General features: G+C 40.6%; 1 protein-coding gene and 1 long non-coding RNA gene across 2 annotated transcripts; one reads left to right on the top strand and one right to left on the bottom strand.

The window, feature by feature from the left end:
- Positions 1-10,290: 10,290 nt before the first annotated feature.
- On the top strand, positions 10,291-15,475 carry LOC148595121 (spindle and centriole-associated protein 1-like). Its single transcript, XM_088522378.1, has 4 exons — positions 10,291-10,431; positions 14,187-14,289; positions 14,988-15,109; positions 15,357-15,475. The coding sequence occupies exons 1-4, from the start codon at positions 10,423-10,425 to the stop codon at positions 15,417-15,419; spliced, it is 297 nt and encodes a 98-aa protein (XP_088378504.1). The 5' UTR covers positions 10,291-10,422; the 3' UTR covers positions 15,420-15,475.
- A 6,370-nt stretch (positions 15,476-21,845) lies between these two features.
- On the bottom strand, positions 21,846-25,571 carry LOC148595122 (uncharacterized). Its single transcript, XR_015913249.1, has 2 exons — positions 25,445-25,571; positions 21,846-22,041 (listed from the first exon to the last, which is right to left on the bottom strand). It is a non-coding gene; the product is annotated as an uncharacterized LOC148595122 (long non-coding RNA).
- Between the last annotated feature and the right edge of the window lie 1,585 nt (positions 25,572-27,156).

Genomic DNA, 27,156 nt, shown 5'->3' on the forward strand with positions numbered 1-27,156 from the left:
CAGGACAACTGCACGGCCTTTCCGGGAGCTGAGCCGGACCACAAGACACGGACTCAAGGTGAGGTCAGGTCTCGCTCCGGTTATTACCGAAGTACGTGGATATTGATCCCTACAAGCGGCTGAGGGGTTTCCAGGCTCGTTGTGATTAGTTGCCAGGAGGGTTGCTAGGTCCCGACCGCACAGGCTCTTCTCAGCACAGCATTTCCCTACAGCACCCCATATCGGAGACCAGGAGGCCCCCCCTCCCCGTATCGGAGGGGGGCCCTGTTGCCTTCTCGCCTCCATTATGGGGAACTGGGAGCCTCCTGGTCTCTCATATGAGGGCCTCTGAGCCTCCTGGCCTCCGCTATGGGCGTCTGGGAGCCTCCTATATGGGGACCTAGAGCCTCTCAACCTCCTCTGTGGAGGCCTCTAAGCTTCTCAGCCTCCTCTATGGGGGACTGGGAGCCTCCTGGCCTCCTCTAAGGGGATCTCTGAGCCTCTCCTCTGGGGGGCCTGGACTCATCTATCCCACACTTCCGGAGCTTGCCCAGGAGGATGTTGTGAGGGACGGTCAAAAGCCTTGCTGAAGTCCAGATAAATGACATCCACTGCTCTCCCCTCATCTACCTAGCTAGTCATTCCGTCATAGAAGGCTATCAGGTTAGTCAAGCATGATTTCCTCTTGGTGAATCCATGCTGATTACTCCTGAGCACCTTCTTGTCCCCCATATGCTTAGAGACAACATCCTTAATGGGATGTGAAATATATTTCCAATGGGGGAGGTTTCCCAGGTTTCCTGGCAGGTGCACTGAAAGACAGCTTGGGTGTCACCAAGAAAGGATATTAAAGAAATTAATACAGAAAAAAATAGGCCAGGCGGGCAGATTTTGCCAGTAATGAGAGAGGACACCCCCTTACACAGCTCGCTGCTGCCTCCCTGCCGCAGTTCGAGAAGCCGCGCGGGACGCTTACGGCGGGGTAGGCGCTGCGCCCTGCGTCTTCTCTGGGGGAGGGTGGTACACCAGGTCCCGCGGGGCCATCGTTGTGGGGCGCGAGGGGAGTCGTTGTCCCCGCCCTCCCCTCGGGAGCAGGGAAGAAAAAAAAAAACTCCCCGTCCCCACACCAATGGGTGGGTGTGAGTAATCTGTGTGGGCCCTTACGGCGGAGTGCGGTCGTTTCCGCCTCTTCCTCTACCCATGTCCTTGCTGCGTGGTGTGGGTCCTGGGCCTCTGCCAGGAAGGGCCCGAAGAAGCCGGCGGCCAGTCGGGACTGGGACATAAGTGCTTCCCTTTCCCGGGTGCCGAGCCGGACCGCCGCCCCCTCCTCCTCCTTTCTTGTCCTCCTCCTTTTCCTTCTTCTTTGGCTCCCGCGCACGACTCGGATCCTGGGCCTGGCGGGCGCCTGGAAGTCCCGCAATCCAGTACAGTGGTTGCTGCCCCTGTCACTGGAAGCCAGGAATAAAACTCTTAACACCAATTTAGTATTAAGAAGCAGGCATTCGCTTTATTGCAGGGCTGGGTGCACGGGGGATAGCTCCACCTATCGGGCACACCCTAAGGTGAGCTTGCTAAAACCTTTATTTCCCTGTTATCTACATATGCATTAAACTCTAGGGCCAGTCATATATGCTATTTCCCAGAAGTAATTACAATCTACCCCACCCTCGTATGCCCTCTGCCCTTTGGTGGTCTTCTGAGAGCCCCTGGTGGTCATCTCGCTGTGTCCACTTGATGACAACCCGCCACTCGCTTCCATATATGGCCCCCTTCTGGCTCAGAGGCCCTGTTTTGGTCCTACTGCCCAGTTCCAGACAGTTCTTTGAAGATACGATGGTCCTTATCTTCGTTTTCAATTGGTCTTTGCTGTTTTGTCCATATCCTCTCATGATGTCCCGGGAACATTTGCTGTTTTGTTTGTATTTTCCGTCGACAACAGCAAAAACATGTCCTTGGGTGCATTCTCTTCTGGGGTTTCTCATAATGCTGCCATCTTGCTTTGTCTGTGCTGGCTCAGGCTTTGCTCACTGGTGGCCTGAAACCTTGCAGGTTGGCCCCAAGTGGAGTTTCTGGAAAAGCTTTCTGCTGGTCCTGCCTTTGGGGGTTGTTGCTCTGTGATCGTTCCTGTCAGGTCTGTTTTGGGCAGCAAGGCCTGCGTGACCTGACTCTGGCATGGATTGCATCTCTTGGGTGGCATGCAGTACATGCTGGCTCTGCATCAGATAAAGACTTGGAGAAGAGATCAGCGATGTTGTAGGTGGAGTGGGGTTGTTACCAGCACTAGGTCAGCCAGAGCAACCCTTTCTCCATCTGAAACTTGAAAATCTCCCAGGAAGATCAACCACATCTCCTAGTGCCATTCCTAGGGATGCACTGCCCTTCTGATAAAGATACTTAATGTGGTATCAAGCTGATAAAAAGTTCTGGAATTTGGGTTCTTTTTGTCATTCCTTCTCTTGTCTTTCCTCTCCCCCTGACCTTTTTCACCAACCTTGAACCAGCAGGATGAATTGATGTGTATGAAACTTTGAACAAAGTAGTTGTGGCACCCTTGATCTGGTACCAGGGCCATTAAAGATGGATTTATATTTCTTTTTCCACTTTGGCCTGAGTGAAAAGAACAGAAAAAAAGGCATTAGTTTATTTATTTATTTTGGATCCCTGTAGTTTTTGAGAGCCTTGGAATGTAAACATACAGATTTAGAAACCTACTGTTGGGTCCGGTTTTCGAATTGACGGAGAAAGAGGCAAACACCATCGATATATTGTGCTCTTTAATAACAGGAGAAAGATAATAAGTATTACCAGCTAGCTGGGGTCCGGGCTTTCCCACGCAGGGCTCACACCACGGACCCTGGCTGCTTCGGTCATCCCTCTTTTATACCATTCTTACCCCAAAAATGTTCCCCCTCCCGTTTTCCTGTTCTTCTTTCATGTCAATGTTATCTATATTTTATTGCTGACTGGGACACCTGGATAGGCAACCCCTCCATGCAGAGCCACCTGTCATGCCATTTATCAAGAGTCCTTGCACTTTGAGACTAAGTATTGACTAGTTTATTAGTACACTCTACATTAACTATTTAATCCTTACATTCCCCCCTTTTTCTTTTGGTCATATCAGAGAATCCTTTCTCGATTCTTCTGAGTTTGTCACATAAGCATTATATGCATAGAATTAACTCGATTTGTAGCTTTTTTCATAACCCCCATTACACATTTCCATATTATACAGATACATAGTAACAGCAATAACAGAATTTCAAATATGCGCAATCCTTCTTTTATCAGTCCTGATGTCCACCCAGGTAACCCTCCAAACAATGACTCTAGCCATCCGTCCATCAGTCCTTCTTCCCATGTTATCTTCTGAGTGTGTTCCTTGAGCCAGCGCAATTGTTGGTGAATCGATTGGCTATGATCAGACAGGTTAAAACAACAAAGTCCTTCAAACTCTTCACATCCAGGCCCATGCGCGAGGAGCAAGAAGTCTATAGCCACCCTATCCCGTAGCAGTGCATGTCGCAGGCTGTTCTGATCGAGCAGGAGTTGTTCCAATACTTTGGTTGTTACATTTGCTTGCTTCTCACTCCAACAGGCTAACTTCGAAAGTTCCCTTAATGCATTTCCTGCTGCAGCTCCTGGTACAAAGATAGCTAAGGCCACCCGCGCGGCTACTGATATTAACTGTACATTATCATTACATTCCGGTGTTAAACCAAGGGAACACTTTTGCCTTCTTTGTTCTTGCTTCATAGTTAACAACTTAGCTCTAGACGGGGCTATCATTGCCAGTTGCCCTAAATAACGCGGTCCCCCATACGCATTCTTAGGTATTCCCTGCCATGCTCTATCCCCAGAAATTAAGAACACTCCATCTGGCAAGGCCTTAGCGGTACCATTATTCCATAGTAAATCTGTACTCTTATGTACCTGTCCTGATGGATCCCCCCCATATGCTCCTAAGGGTAATCCCGCAGGGAACCGTTGTTGTAACCCATCGACTGTCCCATTTATCCCACAGAATGTCCCGTTTGCATATATGGGACCGCTACCACCTGGGCTGTTTTTCGTTTAGTGGCCGTCTGGTAAGCGCTGGCTCCAAACTATTTCTCCTTTCTGATTTACCACTGCAGCTCCCGCCCTTCTTTTTCCTTGCTTGACCAAGCTACTTCCATCTGTAAACCACACTTTTCCTCCTTGCAGCGGCTCATCCTTCAAATCTTCCCGCACTGTTGTAGTTTCAGCTAACACCTCCTGACAGTTATGCATAGGTGCTTCATACTCTGGGTTAGGTAGGAGAGTGGCTGGATTCAAAGTCATTGGGGACGTATACATAATTCTTTCTGGGTTTAAAAGCAAGGCTTGATAATGAGTCAGCCAAGCATTTGTTATCCATCTTTCAGGCGGCTGTTTGAGTAATGCCTCTGCGTAATGAGGAGTCGTTACATACAGCTTTTGCCCAAACGTGAGTTTGTCTGCGACCTTAACCATTAACGCCACGACTGCAATAATTCTAAGACACGAGGGCCACCCTGTGGGGACTGGATCTAACTTTTTGGATAAGTACGCCACTATCCTTTTCTAAGGGCCTTGATTCTGCGTTAACACTCCCTTAGCAATTCCCGCTTTTTCGCTCACATATAAGTGAAAATCCTTGGCTGGGTCCGGGAGTGCAAGTGCAGGGGCCTCTAGCAGGGTTAATCTCAGTTCCTCAAAAGATTTTCTCATAGCTTCTGTCCACTGCCAGTCCGGCTTCTCTCGACTCGCCTCATACAGAGGTTTCGCTTGTTCTGCGAACCCAGGTATCCACAAACGGCAGTATCCCACCGTCCCCAAGAATTCTCAAACCTCTCTTGGAGATTTGGGTTCCTGAATCCGAAGAACAGTCTCTTTCATGGCATCAGTTAGCCATCTCCTACCATCTCGTATCTTATATCCCAGATATGTTACTTCCGGACTGCATAGCTTAGCTTTTAGCACTTACTCGGTATCCTAGTTTGTTTAATTCTTGCAACAACTTCCTCGTACCTTCCTCGCACTCCTCTTTCGTTCTTGCCGCTAGCAGAAGATCATCCACATATTGAAGCAATTTCACACTAGGATTCTGTCTCCTGAATTCACTCAGATCTTCCTGCAGTATTTCATTAAATAAAGTTGGTGAATTTTTGAACCCTTGTGGTAATCGGGTCCAAGTTAACTGACCCTTGTATCCGCTCTCGGGATCTCCCCATTCAAAAGCAAACATTGCCTGGCTCTGTTCCGTCAGGGGGATGGTAAAAAATGCATCCTTTAAGTCTAAAACCGTATACCATCCCATGTCTGGTGGCATTTTACTTAACAGTATATGGATTCGGGACCGTAGGATGCACATCCTCCACTCTTTTGTTAACTTCTCTCAGATCGTGAACTGTCCTGAAATCTCCTCCGGGCTTCTTTACTGGCAGCAGAGGAGTATTTCATAGAGATTTGCATTTATGCAGAATGCCAGCTTGCAGTAACCTTTTAATATGCTTTGCTATTCCTTGTCAAGCTTCAGGGGTCATTGGGTACTGTCCAGCCCTAATCGGGTGAGCTCCTGGTTTCAATTCCACGATCAGAGGAATTTTTCCTTTAACTCTTCCTACTCCCGAATTCTCTGCCCATACTTCTGGGATTTCCCTCATCCATTTTTTGAGTTTCTGGTCCAATTTCTTCCTTCCTTTCTTCATACAGTCTATATTCGTCCTCTAATCTAACGGTCAGGACCTGTATCGGTCGTCCTTCCCGGTCATTGATTTTTATTACATCATCCTCAAAATATATCCTTACCCCTAATTTAGTTAAGAGATCCCGGCCCATTAAGGGTACCGAACTCTCCGGTATATACAAGAAAGAGTGCATGATCTGTCTATTAGCTACATCTACTTTCCTTTCTGATGTCCACCGATACACTTTACTCCCATTCACCGCTTGTACTCGAGTTTTCTTTGTCAATAGCTTCCCTGCTGCTTCATTTACCACTGAATATTCAGCCCCTGTATCTACCAGAAATTTTACACGTTTCCCTTCCATTTCTAATTCTATCCAAGACTCGGGGAAGGGTTCTGAGTCCCGGCCCCTTCAGTCACTATCTTCATTTGCCACCAGTATGCTAGGCGGCCCCCTTTCTCCTTTTTCCGGACACTCATTTTTCCAATGTCCTTTCTTTTAGCAAATTGCACATTGATCCCTTCCTAACCGTACCTCAACTCCTCTGGGGGGTGGTGGTCCCCTTCTTTGCCTCCTGACTTTCCTCCTGCTTCAAAAAATCTCCTAGCCATTTCCCTTTGATTTCTCCGATTTTCTTTTGCCTGGTATTCCCGATCTTCCCTTCTCATTCTTTCCTGTTTTTCTTCTGGAGTCTCCCTGTTGTTATACACCTTTTCTGCTACTTTTATAAGATCCTGTAAAGTTTGCTCCCCCAACCTACCAATCTTTTGCAATTTCTTTCTTATATCCGGGGCAGCTTGATTTACAAATGCCAAGATGACAGCTGCCCGATTCTCTTCCTTCATAGGATCTAAAGGAGTGAATTGTCTAAACGCCTCTAATATTCTTTCTAAGAAAGCGGCAGGATTTTCCTCGGCTTCCTGCCTGACAGCATTTACTTTAGCTGAGTTAGTAGGTTTACGCTCCGCCGCCCGCAACCCTGCCATCAACGTTTGCCAGTATGTTTGGAGACGCTCCCTACCTTCGGGTTGCTCAAAATCCCACGGTGGTCTTACCAATGGGAATCCTTCATCGATAAGGTTCTGCTGCACGGTGGGTCTCCCGTCCTCTCCCGGCACCAACTTTCGTGCCTCGGTCAGGATCCTTCCACGTTCTTCGGTCGTGAAGAACACTTTTAAAAGCTGCTGACAGTCATCCCAGGTAGGGTTATGTGTAAACAAGATGGATTCTAATAAATCAATCAACGCTCCCAGCTTCTCGGAAAAAGAGGGGTTTTGACTTTTCCAATTATACAAGTTACTAGAAGAGAATGGCCACTATTGATACGTACGCTGTCCCAGGCCCTGTTGTTCCAATTGCTCTAACTGGGAAAGCTTGAGAGGTGCTTGACACACCTCCCTCGTCTCCCCTTTGGTGAGATCGAGTCCCAAATGCTGGGCCCCTGTCTTCCCCTCCCTCCCTCCTTTGATCACTACTACTCACCTCCCTTTGTGCCTCGGGCGGAGGTGCGTAAGGGGGGGGGATTATTCCCACTTTCTTCATCCAATATTTCTGGATATAAAGTCAAATCTGATAATACTGCCTTTTTCCCTTCATTTTTCATTAGGTAAATATCAACTTTTTCATCCTTTCCATTCCCCCCCACAAAAGGTTTCAACCATGGGGGTAGATGCAAAACCAAATCCTCCCAAGTGATTATATATGGAAATTGATCTGGGTGTCCCTCCGACCCAGGTCTCATTATTACCTCTTTTACTTTCCTTACCAATTCTAAATCTAAACTTCCCTCTTTCGGCCAGCCTACGGCAAAACTTGGCCACTCACTTTTACAAATTATCTCCCATCTTGCTGCAGCTTGGAGTGGGTCAGGAATGCCAAACAACAACTTCGTAGAAGCTGGAACTGACTTCGTTTATTAGCTTACATGCAGTACATTTATATGATTCCAACAGTTAGTGATGTAATTACACAGGCTCCTAATTGGTAGACAATGATCTAACTAAGACCCTTACAGCCCCCTTGACTTGTTTAGCTCATCCTTTTAGTTCAACAGCTCTTTTATTCCCTCTGACCTTGGTCTACTTCCTTATCTCCTAGTTAGCAGATCCTTTGTTCTTTCACTGAAACCTGAAGGCTGGAATTGAGCAGGCCTGCTGGGCAGCCATGTCCGCGGCTCTCTAACCATTCCTCTATACCCATCGGTTTTTATACACTTCTACAGATAACTCATGTGCCCAATGTTTAACATATCCAAAATGATTTAACATAAATGAGAAGGGGGTGGATTTCCCTTGTCCCATTGTATCAAGCTCGTCACTTAAAGCCAAAATTAATACAACTGCCAGTAAACCAGTAAGGGCGATTATTAACAGAATTCGCCTTTCCCAAACCGGTCTCCCTTCGTCAAGGAGAAACGGTATACCCAACCAACCACCCTTCCTTTTCCTGGGAGTCTGAGCGACGTCTCCCTCGGACTCCTGCCGACTATCCTTCGGTGCGTCCACCTGGATTTCTGTCGGCTCACTCCCTGACGTCTCCCTTCCTCCCTTGACTTATTATCTTTCTCTATTTCTTCTTTCTTTCTTGTATTCGAATCACGGACGAGCCCCCAAATGTTGGGTCTGGTTTTCGAATCGACGGAGAAAGAGGCAAACACCATCGATATATTGTGCTCTTTAATAATAGGAGAAAGATAATAAGTATTACCAGCTAGCTGGGGTCCGGGCTTTCCCACGCAGGGCTCACACCACGGACCCCGACTGCTTCGGTCGTCCCTCTTTTATACTGTTCTTACCCCAAAAATGTTCCCCCTCCCGTTTTCCTGTTCTTCTTTCATGTCAATGTTATCTATATTTTATTGCTGACTGGGACACCTGGATAGGCAACCCCTTCGTGCAGAACATCCTGACTTGCCATATATCAGGAGTCCTTGCAGATAGGCAACCCCTCCATGCAGAGCCACTTGTCATGCCATTTATCAAGAGTCCTTGCACTTTGAGACTAAGTATTGACTAGCTTATTAGTACACTCTATTTAATCCTTACACTACAAAATAGACACAACCAATTTGTGCCATTTAGCACAAATATGGAGGAAGAGGATACCATCACAGGGGTTTTTGTCTCCATTGCATGGGCGTGACAGCAATGTCTATATAGGCCAGTAGTTTTCAGAGCCTTTATACAACACACTTGCTTACAGATGGAAGGCTTAGTGCTACCTTTGTTGATGTCATGGCTGAGTATTTTTAGGAACTGTGGGGCTTGTGACTCTTTTAATTTCTCTGGTTTGTTTAAGGCTATGCCTTCTGATCTGGAACCTGCTGATGCCTTAGGCTGCACAGTATGCACGGTATTGATAGGAATATCATTTTTTTGGTTGGTTGTTTTGCTAGCAAATGGTTAAAAGCAAATGCTTTACGATGTTGTAAAAATATACTGTTGAATAATTTTAAGGTGTTTGTTTGTTTGTTTGTTTTAAATTGAAATTAAATCCAGTCCTCCCTTCTTGCTTTTGATGTCTTCTCTGCAGAGTACAGTCCATGATTTAACAGTTCATCGTGCAAGTCCTGAGGACCTAGTAAGTTAAGAAATTATTACTTCTCTTGTAGGTGATGTATTTGGTTACCTAGCATAAGAGTTTATTTATGGTGATATTTTGTGGCGATACTTTTATCTCTCCTTGGAGCTTCTGAAAATATTGAGCTTTTAGTATTAGGTCTTTAATTTTGGTGTTTCACATCTACATCTATCCCTCTGACAACCGAAGTTTTTCAGTCTCCTGTCTCCATCAGGAAGTGCTATGTTTTTGTTTCGGTGTTACCATTATAAAAATAAATAAGACCTCAGGGGATTATTGTAAAGTTAGGTCTCATCTCTGCTGAAAGGACTGAAAAACATGTTTTATTCTGAGAATTTCTCTAATTCTAAAGATATTCATTTTTTCTTTAGACAATTTTCCATAGTTTTTTAATGGTGAATGACTTGTTCTTTACAAAGCATAGCATAAGCATAAAAGCATGCCACTGTAAGTTTTGCTGGTAGCCCTCATTACCAGGATGGAATAGACAATACGAGCTGTTATTGATATAAATTTGTGTGTTTCAAGGACAGATGGAGGTGATGGGGGAGAGACTCGATTCCGTAAATGATCGGCTTGATAGGCTTTAACAAGCACCTCACATTTAATTTATTACTCTTTAAACCGAACCTATCTATCGTGTTATTGGAGGAAGAGAGAGAATGTCACTGATTGACAGTGGTGTTAAACTAGGAGAATGCATTGTGTCTTTTTACATATCTCATAAGTTGGAGTGTTTACTTTTCTCCTTTTACAGCAGAGAAAACTCTTGCTGATATAGGGTAAAGGAAAGCAGACTTTGCTTTTGTTATCTTTGGAGTAACTAAAATTTCTGTATTAATTTGGTTGGTACTAATGGTATTTAACACTCATGGATGTTCATGAGGTGGTCTTTGGTATTACCATGAAATTACAAAAATTGCTGTTTAGTGAATGAGTGATAAAATCAGGAAAAAATACTTGTTAGCATTGCCCTGCTGCTTCTGCTTTAGGTTGTCCTTTGATTTTGAACTATGTTCTTCAATATTTCTGTAGCTGCGTCATCATGAACTACACAAGTTGAAAAATAAAACACTATTGCATCTGGTACTACAAGAAAAAGCATCAAAAAGAAAATGGGGGAGGCAAAAGCAGCTGGCTCCCGGTTCCTTGGAGAAAAGGAAACTAACTCTGATGCGTGAGGTGAGAGCAAAAGGTGCGCTTTCAGCCTAGGTAGTTTGCCAAAACACACAGAACTGTATATTCCTGTATTGCCTTCTGTTCTAGTGAAATCTGCTCTTGCACATAGGACAAATTTTGCTCTTCTTACCGGCTGACTGGATTCCAGATATCCAGACAAGCTCCTTTTTCTGCATGCTGTGTGTTGTTTCAGTAAGGCAATGACCGGAATAGGCCACATGAAATCAGCAACTGTAGAACTCTTAAGATTTTTTTTGCTTGTTTTTGTTGTCTCTGTCATGTCTAGCACTGCTGTCCTGTTTGTGTCTTTTAACTATGCAAAAGAGTTCTTGTTCAGCCATGAACTGTGAAAAGATGAGCATTGTTTGTGCTCTTATGGTTGTCTCCCCTTCTCCTCTCCCTACCTATATATAGTTCATTGTGTGATGGAAATGTGGTTGGGGAAAGGTCTCTCTGCCATTGCTGGATTTAAAGAGAGAAAAGGCAGAGCCATAAGGGCAAAAAGAATGAGGTAAGAAATCAGTAAAAAGAACCTGTTTAGAAGAAAAAATGATAAAACAAATGTTGAGGAGTTACAGTAGTTATCAGACAAGCTTGTCATCTGTGAGTCAAGCTGCTGCTTCTCTAGCTGGTTTGAAGCACTCTGACTGCAAGTGTTAATATTATTTTATTTGCTTTTGAATATTTTGTTATATCAGCAAACTCAAGCTTATCTAAGAGACCATAGCTTATCACTGCTTCAAATTATCCTTTTCAAGTCATCACGGAAGATGATTCCTTGCCGCATACTATGAAAAACAATCTCAAAATATGTTATTCGTGAGCTTTCAGACCTCATCAACACTTGTTCAAACTGAGAACTTATTTCACTTGGGAGGAATGAAAATTAAAAAGTATTTTGAAATACTTTGAATACTTTCAAATACAATGATTTAGTAGTGCTGTAAGTGTACAGTGGGTTGATGATGAAAGACTTTTTACAAACTTTCAGGAATCTGTGAATTCTGAGAACATGAAAGCATAGCCCGAAACCAAATGGAATTACTTAGAAATAAACATCACGAACTAGATAGCAAAAATTTTGCTGTTATACAAAATCCCCTAATCCAATAGCAAAAGGTTCAATAATACTTCCATTCAGAAGCAAATTACATATCACAGAGGTAGATTAGATCAGTGCCTCTAAGAAGTAGTTGGATTAGATGACTTTTTAATTCATGTGAATGAATTGTGAAACACATAGTTAGGAAAGTCTTCTGTATTTCTTACCTTTTCTAATGCTGGTTTTAATGCACGTGTTTTTTAATTCCTCCTGAGTCTTTCTACCTCATATTTAAGAAAGAGCTTTTTATCAGCATACCGTATTTTTGTTGAACCCTATTTTTAACTGAGAGAAAATGTACTTCTAAAGAGGAAAAGGAGATAATGCCAGACAAAATGAAACACACCTGGGTTTTGCTGTTAGAAACGCTGGCCTTTCCCTGTGTTCAGAGGAAAAGATGAGTGGAGAAGAGTCATATTTTTTTCCCTATCCTCGTCTTAAACCCTGTTAGTTGGTGGGTCTTACCATTCAGAATAGCTGGGTAGATGCTTCCTTCTGTGTCTTCCAGTACAGTTCGACCACTCTGGAGTGCCTGCTTGTCTGTCTCAAGTTGGTAATATCTTTTCAGTAATATTTACTGCTGTGAGAGCTCAGCTTTCTTAAGTCTCTTGACTTATACTCAGCTGGAGAAGAATGAGAAAGAAAACTAAGGAGATACTGCTATTAGTGGGTTTTTTTTCCTTTGTAGTTGAATATTGAAGCGAAAAGGCGTGAAAACTGTGAATGTAGGAGTGAAATAGTGTTTTTAATCTTCTGGAGCTTCTCCTAAAAATCTAAATGAACAAATAATTTGTCTGTATAGCTGTGGATAGCGAATATGTCATCACCACACCAATTGTTTCTCTAGCAATGCTTCACTTTAAAATAACATTATTGTATTACACTAAAGGGTTAGTGGTGAATGGTTTCCCATAATTGGGAAGTTAAGTCTGAAATATAAGGGAATACTAGTGCCCCCTGGGAATTACAGTAAAATTAAACTAGGAGCAGATATGGCAAATGGAAAGACATGTAAATGGGCTTTTAGAAATTATTAGATGGGTGATGTGACTTTATTCACTGCTGATTGTAAGCAAACTAATTTACCCTGGGAACAATGCTCTAAAAATGTTCAAAATACGTTCTTCAGGAGGAAAACCATCAGAAACTGCTGATGTTGAAAGAGACCTAGTAGAGAGGGTGAAGACAAATTAATTGGTATTTTTTTTAACAGCCTTAGGTAAAAAGTCATGTTTTGGAGCAGTTGACCTCTTTCTTTCTGCAGGTCTGGAATGACTAAAATTCTGTGTCATTTTGGTATGAAGCTAATAAACAAAAAACCTGGATGTGGTAAATATTGTGTAAAATTGTGTAATATTGTGTTTAAAAACAAAAACTCTGAACAGTTACTTGGAAGACTGGATTACATGAGGTAATGAGGGGACATGTATATTTGCTGCTTTGCTAAATTGGTTGTCAAGAAAAGTGTGACATATTGCAATGTAGTTCAGGCTCAGAAGATATGGAAGCAGTATAAGGGACAACTTCGTGACCTAACAAGGCACAATAGAATGAGATGACAGCATGTGAAATGCTATTGCTAGAATTTTTTGAATGGGGCTGAATCTAAAACAGCAGACATAACAGTGGACACCGAAGGAAAATATGGATCTTTTCTCGGGCAGCCTCGAAAGTGGGTGAAGCCTCACTGGATACAGTGATAAACTGGAGGTCATTTACATCTTTGATCTCCTCCTGGGTGTTTAGAAAGTAAAAACCACAAGCTGTGTATACAATTTTGCAATATTGCTGGTTGTAAGTTTGTACAAGAAACTAGAACTGAAAGAGGAGTTTTGAGTTGTGCTCTGCCCACGGGAGCCATTCTCCAGACAGCTTCCAGTAGCTCATAGTAGTTGACTGCCTTTTTCTTTAGGATCAGAAACCTCCCTCCCTCCCTCCTTAAGCTGACCTGTCATGGTTCCAGTGGTGGACTTCTCTGGGAGAGAGAGACCTTGAATAGGTCCCTCTCTCGCTTGAAAGAAGTGGAAGCTCTTTAAGGCATCCTGTGTTACCAGATATAAGCATCTGTATTTATATCTTTTGAAGCTTTTATGAAGTTTTATGGCTTATTTTTTAGGCAAGCTTCTTTCATGCAGACCTGGCTGTTGAAAAACCCACCTGAACTGGTTTGAATTTAATAAAAATGGTTGATGGATTTAGGCGTCCGTCAGAGATAGATAAGTGTATGTCTCAGCAGCATTGAGATCAAATGATTTGAAGCTGTGCACTGACTTTCCAGTCACTAGGTTTATGTCTTTATTTTGATGAGCATGTCATAAGTATCCAGCCTGTTCTTTGGGTGAGGTGTGGGAAAAAAGAGTGAGAGGAGAGGATTGGTTGTAATAAGAAAGAGTCAAGGCTCATGGGTAGCCCAGTTGTAATAATTCTTTATTCATCGTGTTTTTCAGAAAAACAGGGTGAATGATTGTATTCACTCAAAATGAAGCTTGGTCTTTTGATGTATCTTGAATAAAGATCTAATTGTGCAGTATAAACTTAGGAAGCATTGTAGTTTTGGTTGTTCTCTTACTAACTGCTTAGAAGAACACTACCCAAAACACAAAGGAAAAATTAGTGGGCATAGTGTGAAATATTTCCTTATATGCTGTACTTTCAGATTCTCTCTGATCAGTACCAGTTGCAAGGTGTGCTGGAACAATCTGATCAGGTTATGGCTGTGGTAAAAGACTTATTTGGGGATGTTCCTCGCAGACGAACAGGTAAATCCTCATCTGTATACGGTAGTACCTTTAAGATTTTTTTTTTTACTGTATTTTTTTCCTGGTGAGCTAAGATAGTAAATGGATCCAGTTGAATTTGGATGAAACACAAGTGAGTGAGTTGTAGCCAGTTACCTCACTATATCAGTCTACTGTGAGATTTTTGGTCACTTATTCTGAAGCATCTGGTGCTTTACAGTTGAGTTACTAGCCTATACAGAGCACTGGTTTGGTACACTGTGGTAGTTCTGATTCACTGCTATGTGGGTTGAGCTTTTGTTCTTGGATATCCTTTAAGCTTTACGAGTAAGTCATGAACAAGGTTTCTGTTTTTCCTAAGCTGTTCTTTGAATATGTATGCTGCTGGAAGACAGGGATGGCAGTTTACATATAAGACTTTAAGCTTAGATTCTTTTCTCTGTAGGCTGCCTTTCTCCTTTGCTTATAATGACTATTTCATCCTATATGTTTTTTTTCCATGCCATGCTTATTTAAGCACGGAAGAGAGAAAGAAGCCCAGTACATGGCTGAATCTATTAAGATAACTGTGTCTGGTCTTTGGCAGTTACTCAAAAGTAACATACATCCTATGACCCTTTGTGTGCAGAGTGCACACACTTGTGTTTTTGGTATGAAGTCCTGATAGAGACTGAGTCCTTCCTGTATCGTACTTTCCTATTTTTGTATGATTCCTCCAGGTTTCCCTAATGTAACAATGGCTCCTAAAGGTGGCCTAGACTCTTCTGAAGGACCCATTGTGCAAAAATGTGATCCTCCCACTCAGCTTTCCATCCTTAGCAAATCTGTCATGGATTCCCAGGTAACGTATGCTCAGTTCCATGCATGTCCTGTGGTGTGTGTGGTGGTGGTTTTCTGCACCAAAAAAAAAAGATATTCGGAGGAAAGTACACCTGAACCTTTCTTCTGTGTATTGTATACCATGTTGATCATATACAGGAAAAATTGCATTAAATGGAAGTGAATTTATTCTTTTGCGAGTCTGGGAATCTAGATTTTTGAATTTCTTAACCTGTGAGTATGAGAAACAGGCTGTCTCTCTTAAATAGTGGGATTTTCAGAAAGAGAACAAAGTAATCGCAGACCGAAGAAAATACTCTTGTGCCACTTAACTAATTGCCAGCTATTGCAATATGCCTGTGAGGTGTAATTTTGTGAGCATACGTGGTTGCATAGCCAGCTGGCTATGATTTATTTATGGTTATGCATCTGTAGATGTACCCCAGTCGACTTTGCAACCTTGACAGCCCTTTGAGTTCAACTGTTAATACTTCACATAATTTTACAGTTTTTAGATTTGTTTCCAAAGTATATTTTTAGTGTCATTATTTAAATTGCTTTGGTATTCTGTCACATGAATGCTGACTTTGGCTTAGATGATGCATATGAAACTTCTGATAAGTAGCTCACTGTGGTGAAGACTGGAAGGACTGTGCAATGCAAATGCCTTTTTTAGCAAAACTGTTGTTTTATTCTCATGAATCTCTAATCCTATTTTCTATTATCTTGCACAAATATGTGCAGTTTGAGTTGCAATATTGCTCTGTTCTGTCTTCTCATGTGTGTGTTTTTAGTATGAAGAGTTATTTTTATAAGCTGTGAACTCTATATAGAGTTCACTGGAGGCATGTGTGGTGGAATAGGTTTAGACTTTTAAAATAAAATATTACTGGTAGGATTCTGCCAAGCTTCTGTGAGACTTGCTTTACTTTATATGCCTGTGAAATAGTCCTGCCTATGAAATCCCATAGTGGGAGTGGGGCAGTTGGCAAAGCATGTTTCCAGTGCGGAGTCATTTTATGAGTTCCAAGCCCCTGTTGTCCTTTCACCTTAACGAGAGGCGCATTTACAATCCTGGCTAAAGGACTTTATCACAGACTTGACCTAACATGTTTCTGGATGATTAGGCATAGTCTAATGTGTGATTAAGCATAGTCTAAGCTGTGATTGTTTCCTCTGTTCCCAAAATAATTTTCAAGTTTACCACTGTAATAATGAACTCCTTTGACAGGGGAAAATGGAGTAGAATTAAAACTGTTTATACCAAATTGTTCAAATCTGTGTATTTCATTTAATATAATGATAGATGGAGCTCTACTCTATCTTCACCTAAACTTAAGTTTTCTAATGCTCCTGTTGCCTGTTGCTGTTATAATCCAGTGCTGCTGGCAGTTAGAAGTCCAGGCAAGTGATAGCATTTCACCTTCATGGAAGGTACTTTTGGATCCTTAGACTAACTCCAACCCTTCAGATTCCCACTGGCTTCGTGAAGAGCAAATTAGCCTAGGAACTACTGAAAGAGCATATAGAGCTTGCTCTGTTTTCAAAGTGCTGGCTGTTATGTTGGTGGCTAATTTTTGTATTTTAAAAAAATAATGACAACAGAGGCATTTTTACATGTTGGTTGCAAGTGTGATGATATGATGATACTTAAATATGCTGTTTCAGCAATCACAGCTGTGAGGCAAGATAGCGTGTTGTACCCATGTTCCTGCCTGCTCAGTGTGAGTAGGAAAACAAATACAGATTTTGCCACAGGAGACTAATCAAAGATGCCTGTTGCTGTCAGTGATGTAAATTATTTATATTTGGTCTAGGATTTTCTGCTGTATACCTGTTTTATGCAGCTGTATATTTGGATAAAGCCCCAGGGAAAAGTCCATACTGTTTTGTAGTGGAAAAAGGAAATCTGCAGTAGAAATATATAATGAATGATCAGGAACATCACCTTGCAATGCTAAGTAAGATCTTGTTCTGATTATTTTGACATCTTTTTACAAATGTACTACATTCAGGTGTAAATACTCCAGACCATAATCTTGTTCAGAGTTCTGAGATTTCTATTGTTAAATGGAACACTTTGTTTAATGGTTGTAATAATTATTTGTGTAGATACAACATTATAGTGTTTTATTTAAAAAAAGAAAAATACTCTCTGAACATTTCTTTGGTTTACTTTTGCCTCTGGAGAGCCACGCATAGCTCATTTTTCTTCAAGCTATGTTAAGAAGTTTTGTTTTTGAGACTGGACATGGAAAATTAAAATTTTCCACAGAAATGCACTCAGTATATTCCGGGGTTATTTATCACTTCATTTGGATAGATGAAATCACATGATCCAGAATAAACATACTCACCATGAATTATCTGAATCGTGCATGACAGATGTTGCTCCTGTAGCAGTGACAAGGATCACCATGCTAAGAAATGGCTTTTGGAAATACCTGCTGCTCACTGCCTTGTGTGCTGGGACATGCACGATGCCCCACCACATTGCCTGCATTGCGAGACGCTATTTGGAATGAACTGGTACCACAGGGACACTGCAAGAGCTAAATAAAAGGATTTGGGATTCTTGGGCAACACACAAGTTGCTGAAGGAGCATTGAAAATGCTACAAACCAGTTCCTTTTGGAGGATCCAAGGACGTTTTGGTTATAAACCGCAAAAGCCTTATGGGCACAGGACTGTCTTTCATGGAGGAGTATTTTGGGTTGTTTGTTTTTAAATAACTTTAGTAAGTCAGACTGATTTCTATTTTGTGCCACCTGTGTGGTTTATTAGAGCAACAAGAAGATCTGGGCACACAGTTTATTTTCTCTGAGCAGTAATGGCAACCTTAAGCCAAGCTTGCAATCTTACTGCACCCAGCCTATGCCCCTTACCAGCTCAGCCTGAGACCTAGCAGAAGGCACCATTCAACTGCCCTTCACAGTGCCAAGTGTTGTCGAAGACCAGTGGCTCCAGTGCTAGCTTGTTACTTAGTGTACAGAGGTGTGTAGTTTTTTTGCCCCGTTGCAGATACCTGCTCTCTGTGGTACATGACTTAAAAATATATATACACACACATATATACATATACACATAGTGTACAATCTGCTCTCCGTGGTATATGAAAATAGCATAGTAAAGGGAGGGGACGGAGGGGTGTGATGACATTCAATATTTAGATATTTAAATTAGATATTAAATATTAGAAAATTAGGAAACTAGATATTTAAATGTTTTTAAGGGATGGGCTGTTGTCCTTAATGATGGGTAAGGTGTAGGCATCTGATGAAACAGCAGCACTTACCTGTAGACAATAGAAAGGTGCTGAGGGAGGGTGAAGACTGCTGCTGGCAGGATTTCAGGAGTCCACAGCTTAGCTCTAAGGCAGTGAGTTTATGCTCACCATTCTTACACTTTCCTCATGTGAAAGTTGCTTCAGGTGTTTGGGAGTTCTCATATCCTACAAATGCCTAGCGTAGCTACATGAACACATATGATGGCAACCACATACAAATTCATGAGTGAAACTGGCTCAAGCTGATTGCACTCACCCAAAGACAGACAAACCAATCTACCTCAGTCTGACCTAATACTCTGTATAGTCTCAGGAATACCCTGTTCCTCTTTTTATTAGCAATATTTTTATTCACAATCCTCTCTGCTCTTTGTCAGTACCACTGTTTCAATTGGCACAAAACTCTGCTTGTAATGGCTAAAGTTGTGCCTTCATGTCTCACTGAAATGTCACATGCTCCTCAACAGCTTGGTTATTTTTCAGTCGTTGGTTGGTTGGGTTTTTACCATCCCAGAGGTTTTGGTGGTAGCTATAACACTGTCAACAACACAAATCTGGTAGCTTCCCTATCTTTGAGTTTTGGGGATTGATTTATTTAAACAAAAGCTATTTTTGTCTCTTGAGTGGCCCAGGAAGGAAAAACAACTTTAGCTAGATTTAAGGAAAAAAGGAATATATAAGTATTATCTGCCCATCCCCCCTGTCTTGAATGATGGTCAGCAGACCTATGGTCTGGTGCCCAGGAGGTGGGAGAAAAGAGTACAGTAAAGCAAAGCATCAAGGTCATGTTGCTTCTGGGTGGAAAGCGGCAGCTGCTCAGCACCAGCTTTCTGGCCGTGCACCTTTAGCCTGATCACAGCTCTGCACTGCCTTTCACTCAGGAAGGTACTCAGAAGACAGGGCAGCACGGTGCTGCAGGAAGTGCAGACCACAGATGTAGATGAAAACACATTGTCATCGTCACAGTTCTGCTCACACATACAGCCAGCTTGTCTCATGCCTTCACATGCAAACATGAGTGTTTAGCAACAACCCATTGAGAGCTTAGAGTTGGTACTGCTGCACAGATCTGGTTTCCAATGCACACTAGATGATAGTTTGGCAACCATCACTTCCAGCCAGGGCCTCCAGCCTTTTTTCTATTGTTCTCCTCAGCCCCAGCGTGAAGCAAACTCCCTGAATGGGATGGCAGTGGGCAGAAAATACAATGCAAAACTGAACCATTTTCTTCCCTGTTAGGAGTTAGACATTGTAGAAAGAAGGATGAGCATGTGGAGGAGAGCAGGGAGGAGGCTACCTGCCCCTTGTGAGCAAAAGTGGCTGCCTGTCCCTTGAATGGCAAACTCATAAGCCCCATACTCCAACACAGGCATTCATCCCAATTGCTGCTCTATTTTCCTCCCCACACCACTGTCTAATGCTAGCTGTATTTTTGATAAATGATTTCCAGAAGTTCTATGATTCTAGAGTAAATGCACTACAGATTCCTTATGCACTGGGGGCCTGGACAGCCCCAGTGTTGGCTGCACAGCCCCGGGCTCTCGGAGGTGGCCGGGGTGGCTGCTGTGGCTGGGCTCAAAGCAGGGCTGAGGGCAGGAAGCAACAAGCCCTGCTCAGTTGGTGCAAACAGGGCCGTGTCGACCTGCTGCATTATAGCCAAGTAGGTATAACTCTGAACCTTTGAAGTGAGGAATCAATTACAGCATTTTTAACCCTGAATTTGAAATGCACTGGTACAGATATTAGGAGATTATCAATTGCAAAATTAAGAACTTTCATTGAGTTTGCTTCCATCACAGGGAAAGGATGAGAAATTGGCATAAATGCAGAAACACAGACTTCCAACAACTGAAGATGTGCAAAGCAAGCTGATGTTTCATGCAAAAATGGATAACTATGCCACTTCCGAAAATTTTATACAGTGAAAGCCACTGTTAATAGGGAAAAATAAAAGAAAGGAATGAGTAAAGGAAACTATTGGGGTAGTACAAAAGATGCACATCATTTTGCTCTAAGTAATTCACAAATCAAGAAAGAAGGATTTTTAGCAGAGAAATATGTTTTTTTAAAAAAAATGTAAATATTACAGAGTAACAGAAAATGAAGCACCTCATACAGTACTTCAAACCTGAATTAACCAAAAGTGCTAACTGCTACTGAATCTTGAATACTGGACTTCAGAAATGAATGAATTAAAAAAGACTGTAAAGCAACAGTTCATTTGTGATATTGAGGCTAAAAATCTTGAAAGTTTTTCTAGAAAAGACAACATTTTCAAGTCTTGTTTATGCATGCAAGCTCCAAAAGAGGCCTTGTAACCAACATACATTTAAGGGGATCATTAGTTGAAAAGCATTAAGACAGGAGAAGCAAATTAACTTGGGGAAAAGTATTTTGGAGCAATTCTGTTTCTTAGAACATTCAGTAATAATGTAAGTCAATACAGTTTCACCATACCGTAGCAGCAATATTCAGGCTTTTTCTTAGCAGAATAATAAATACAGTTTTTCCTAGCTGTTCCTTCCTTTCCAGTCCTTTCTCCCACCAAAGTTCACATATGCGCTGGATGGCACCCTGTAGGATTGTTTCAGCTTCTGGTAATGCGGGAAAAATACCTACAGGAGTATAAAGTAACTACTTATTGCAATGATTTCATTAATCCTGTAAAATATTAGGCTTAATTGTAAGTGCATTTCACAATGTCTGCTAGCTCTTCTCATATTTATGCATCTTATTAAAGATGACTTCTTGCTATTGTAGGTGTCTAGGCAGGTATGTTAATTTTAAGGTTTTGGTTATTGGATAGATAACAAGAGAATCGAAAGCTTTACTTGAAAAACACTGTAAGTCATATAACAATAAGAACAGTTATCTATCATTCAGTGTAGAGGTAAGAAAAAATGAAATTACATCTTTTAGACTACATTTATTTTTAAGTAACAACCCCTTAATTTTATGTAATATGAACAGCATCAGCATCAACTTTGGTACTATTAGCTGACTGCAATGAATCAATACATTCTGAAATGAAATGGAATTTAAACAAAAAGCCTAGTACAGTCATCTGTTGGAAAGCCATGTACCATGACAGACACATACGTACCATTTAATATAAAAACACATTCTAGAAGAGCTTTGTAGTTCACATTTTCATCCACTACAGGTATGGAAGCAATAACTACAGCTGTCACTCCTTGGATCACAGCTACACTTTGTTTCTGGAGACAGGGAATGAGGAGGAAAGATGAGGAACAAATTCTGCAGGCTCTTTTATAGTCAGAGGATAACTATGGCAATAACCCTTAGTAATGGAAAGCAACAATGAACAAAGTATATTTGGCATTCAGAAGCAATAAAAAACAAAAGCAAAGAAGGCATAACTTTTAAAATACAATGGTTTCAAAATATTTGAAAAGGTTTTTGGCTCCAACCAGCTTCTCATAAATACCTGTCATATTTTTATTTTAGCAGATTTTTACCATTTCTGGAGTTATCTCAACTTCCATATCATCATCATTTTCATCATCTTCAGTCTGCCATTTTTCCACAGGGTTCTCCATCAAAATCTGTGTCAATAGATGTGTCAGCTTCTCCCATAGTACTTCTTTCTGTTTTCTTGGCAATTCTTGAAGTAGCTCATTTAAGTCAAATGGATCAAATGTGTTTTCCTGTGAAATAGTTATAAGGCATGACACCTGCATCAGTATAATAGCTTTTATTGCATCATTAGATTTCCTAAAATTAACTACAGAAACTCTTCTAAAAATAAAGTCTTTATTCCTTGATAGTAACACCACAAAAACCATGTCCCTACAACATCATATTCTCTCTCATGTGTTCCCAATACTTCCTCCCTGATGGAGGCAACTTCATTTTCTTAGCTAAGGAGCTGAGAACTGGATGGAATTACCTTCCCTCATCCCAGGTTTGCCATCTTAGATATGTTCATGACGGTTGTTGAAAGAAAATCCTGATGCAAAGATTAGAAATCTAGCATTTAGCATAGCCACGGGCACAGATCTTCGAGCAGGATCTGCAATGCTCTGTATGCTGTAGTATTTTAAAGCTTCTCTGCTGAAACTAATTCCTGAGCACATCAACTCCATGCTCTCCTCTTAAATTCTACTTAATGCAAAGTCAGGTCTGGGGTTCCTGAGGCACCGTTAGTCTCTATAACGGAGGACTTTGCAATCTGGTCAGCTGAGGCACTGGACACCACATCAAACCATCATCTTTATCCGTTTAGGACCAGTCAGTACAGAGGACACTTCTGTTGAAACACAAGAGTCTTCAGGATGGAAGCTCCTCTGCTCACACATATAATGTCTCCTAACATCCTTAAATATTCTTCTAATTGTACATTTAGCAGCGTTTCATAAGGGCTCATGTATCCTCAAAACCAGAGCTCCAAGAGGAGTGCCACCCTTGACACGTTTAATTACATAAAAGAACTTCCTTGGTTTACGTGGAACATCCACTTCACCAGGAGACCAGTCTGAACAATTTCCTCAGAGGACCCTTTCTAGGGTCTCAGATGTAACTCAGACATGGAAAGACTATTAGCACTGAAGGCAGCTAATATGCTGGGAAAGGGAATACACATAGGAAAAACAGAGTAGAAGAAAGGCAAAAAAAAAACGACAGACAAAAATCAAGAGGTTTTGAAGATTTTTGAGATGCAATGTGCAACACTGAAGTCAATGTTTGTAGAAATAAAATATTTTGTAAGAAAGAGAGAAAAGGTACATGAAATACCTTGAAATATTTCAGTTCGCAAATACATTAAAAAAAAAATAATCTGAAGAGGAAAAGTAGAAAATGATGAAAGAAACAGCAGTTAAGCATTAAAAGGTTCCCAGAAGGCTAAGAGGAGAAAGATCCTTTTACATATTTATAGCAAAATGCCTACTCCATCCTACAGCTGGAAACAGAAACAATTAAGCAAAGGATGCACAGGGAGTTGTGTAGGACGCTACTTCAAACAAACCCAGAAGTCAAGATATTAAGATTGTACTGATTTCAACAAAAAAAAATGTATTCATGATAATACTAGGACTTTTGGATCATTCCTTGGGATGAAATGAAGTAGAATTATTCCAAAACCTACTAGGGAAAAGGATGTCATTGAATGATTGAAAAGCAAATACAAATTAGTCACATATAGGACTAAGAAATATTGTATTTTCTTGGCTTGGAAGAGGATTTAATGGAAAGTTTAGCAGTATTTTGTGAAGATTTTGAGAAGCAGTACCATAATATATGGTAGTAACATTTTAATAATAAAAGGAAGAAAACAGCAAAGCCCAAAGTAAACAAAGGGAAAGTAGCAAATCCTTAGAACTTTGAAGTATTTGAATCAAACAAAAGAATGAGAGGAGGTAAAAGGAAAATTAAAAGGAGAAGAGGAACAGGAGACATCGAAAAAGTAGCAGTGCTAAAAAGAAAACGTAAAATGTAAAAAAGTTGAATTCTGAGGCTAGAGCATGAAATAGGCAGAATAATAGGGCATAAATACAATATGCAAAGTAAGGAAAGTTATAAGACTCTAAAAATTCTTTCTTTTTTCTATATATATAAAAAAATCTTTCTCCCTTTTTTTCTATACCTACACCTCAGCTTCCAAAGAACATACCACCACAGCCTCCTCCAGAAAGGAGGACAATCATTTAAAAATCATTTAAAAGGAAGGTGTCCACTCCCAATATGAGACATGGTCGTATACCCTTCTCCATTGAACGTCCGGTGAGAAAAATGAATAAAACAAATCTGCTCCACAATCAAAGAGTAGTCTTAATCTGGATATTCCTTTGCTCTTTCACCATGAGGGAATATAGTTTTAAATTGATACATTCCTTAGAGATTGTGATAATCAGTTCCCATAAGTATTGGCTAGGGGATTGGAATGGAAACGTAGAAACAAAAAGGATAGATGCTAGTAAACTGTGGCAAAAAGGATGTGTTAAAGTTTATTTCTAAAAATTATACAGGGCTCTGTTTTGGTAAAGTAATTCAGTTTTAGAAGCAATAGATGGCTGCATATTGTTGTAAGACAGCTCCTGTCAATGGGTGATACAGAAATGATACACACATGATATTGCTCTTCAAGATAAGGGGATGGAAAAGCAATTTCTAATACGAACAGACCAAGTGGTATGTCAGGATAGGTTAGGGGATGGAGAAGAAACTTGACCACCAACAAGGAAAAATAGAAAGTCTCCTAAATTATGCTCAATTTCTTTTCAAAGTGATTTGGGGAGAAATAGGAAAATAAGGAGAGGAGCTTTCAAGCAATGGCAATCCATGAATAAAGTTGTCACCCAGACTTCAGAATAAGAAAATGCCAAGTTGTAATCGGAAAGCTCAACATACTTGGACAGAGAGACTCTCAACAGTGTTTGGGAGACAAACAATTCTAAGCTTTTTACACGGTGCATATCTGCTGTAGATGTGACAGGTTTCATATCTATGCTCCATTAATAAATTAATTTGTCCCCTGTAGACACGGGATTCAACTCCACTGTTTACTTCACCCTGACGTGGTTTATTTTGTTCTTCCCCCTGCTTTTCTCCATACTCCATTTAGAGATCTATTACTCTCTACCATATCTCTAGAACATTCAGTAGTAGAGAGAACTATTAAACACAATTGTATGTTGACTAAAGAAATAGACAGCCTAAACCAGCAAATCAATGAACAAATGCTACCTTTGCTAGCTCTGTATATTACCTCCCATTGCTACACAGCAACAAACTTAAACTTTTTGATAGGTCACTATTTAAAAAACAAAATTTTCTTAGTATCAAATACATATTTTTCTAGTGTTATTGGTGCATTAATCATTATTCGAAACTTGCAAGCTATATACAACAATCCAAAAATTTTAAAATTGGCTGTTTTGTAACATAGCATAAAAATCAGATTGTGCTTTTTCAGCTATATCAGCTCCAACACTGATAATATTTCTGCATGTGGACTATTCTTTGAGCACATACAGGGAAAACTTTCTGCCCCTCTGACACAGAAAGATTTAAGACTTTGTTAGCTATGTACCTGTATTGTTGCTTACTTACAGGAATCTGAGTAAAACGCAGGAACTCTTCAATTGAGTCCTTAGACACAACTTTTAAAAATGCTTCACGCTTTATTATGGTCTTTCTTTTCCTTGTGCTATAAGCCTAAAAAGAAATAAAATAAAATAAAAAATACTGAAGTATTACATTGCAAAATAAGGCTATTCTTGGACCCAAACACGATGTATTAACTCACATTTTTCATACAAAGCATTACAAGACACTTTTTCACTCCTCAACCTGATTTACGGTGTTTAGATTCATAGTTGCATAAGACCACAGTATGCAAAAACTGTTTAAAAATCCCTATATTTATTAAATAGGAAAGTCTTAAAAGCAGATGAACTTTGCCAGCTGGATCAGTAATTTACTTCTGGCCAGGTGTGCCACAGCACCCCACAGGCCGCTATACACCCCGACACAGGAGGAAGCAACTTGTGAGGTAAAAGGGTCTCTTACCTGGCACTCTCACTCTCTGTCAATCTTCTAGCAATGCCTTGTTTCTTTGTTTGTTTCTTTGAAAAGCACTTCCATCTACGGCATTCTAATTGAGAAAGGGATGATATCTAGAACACCCAAAAATGAACCTCATTTTTCCATTACATATTACATATTGAGTAAGTATTATGGTATGAATACATTAATGGACCTTTATGGACCAAATGCTGCTGAATATAATGGGATAGTCTGGAATAGTCTGGAGACTACTCAGATATCCTAACAAGCCAGTCAATTTTCCAAGGAACACTGAAAAGCAGAAACATGAAACAGGTATTTTGCATAAGCTATTCTCTTAAGAGATATACAGGAACTGAAAATTTTTGGTTTTTAGTAAAGGTCTGATGTAGTTGTTTGAATTCCTGATGAGGAAAATGTCTTTCAAAATTTGATGAATATATTTAGTAAAATGTTGAGTCAACTGAAATATTTATTCCCAAATGTTGTTAATTTCTTAAATGATATACGGTATATTTTATAATATTGATTAAAAAATGTGAAACGATGTTTCAGAGAAAACAAAGGTGTTTCAAATGAAAAAAAAAAGTTTGTTTCTAAGAATCAAAAAAATCAAACTATTCCACTTCACTAGGGTCAAAAAGAACTTGCTGTTTATAAATCATATCTTAACAAACAGATATTTTTTGACTAAAAAAGCATGTTGGAAATGTGTTTTTACTGCTCCACTCCACCATATTTACTGATTTTTTTTTTTCCTCCAGGAAGTGAAAATGACATGTAATAGAGATTAGCTACAGTACATTTGATTTTGAACACTACCAATTATAAACTTTTAACATATTTTTCCAGGGTTGGAAGACCTCTGTGTATTTTTACTTGTATTTCATATAACAAGACACCCTTCAAAGGCTAAAGATTGTTTTTGCACACTCAAGAGTTTATGTCAGACAGACAACAGCTTAGATTAAGTACAACACCCCTTATTCAAAGGCACTGCTGATGTGGTATTAAGAAAAAAAAGAATGAAAAATACTTTAATACAAAGAGAAAAAGTAATTTATTTAAACTGTGTTATACTTAGGACTTAAAATTTTCTCTTCTCAGATGTGTTCATTCAATAGGTTATAAGTACAAGTTATATAACAAGTATTAAGTGTAAAATTTATAACCTTACCAGTAAGCTATACTATTTTTTTAGGAGGATGTTAGTCTACTGAGCGGAAAAAAGGTGGCCTGAAGATGTGGTTGCCTCA

Source organism: Tinamus guttatus, unplaced genomic scaffold (genome assembly GCF_059628265.1).
Source record: "Tinamus guttatus ecotype Peru unplaced genomic scaffold, ASM5962826v1 Tinamus_guttatus_pri_ptg000151l, whole genome shotgun sequence".
In the NCBI taxonomy this organism is placed as follows: Eukaryota; Metazoa; Chordata; class Aves; order Tinamiformes; family Tinamidae; genus Tinamus; species Tinamus guttatus.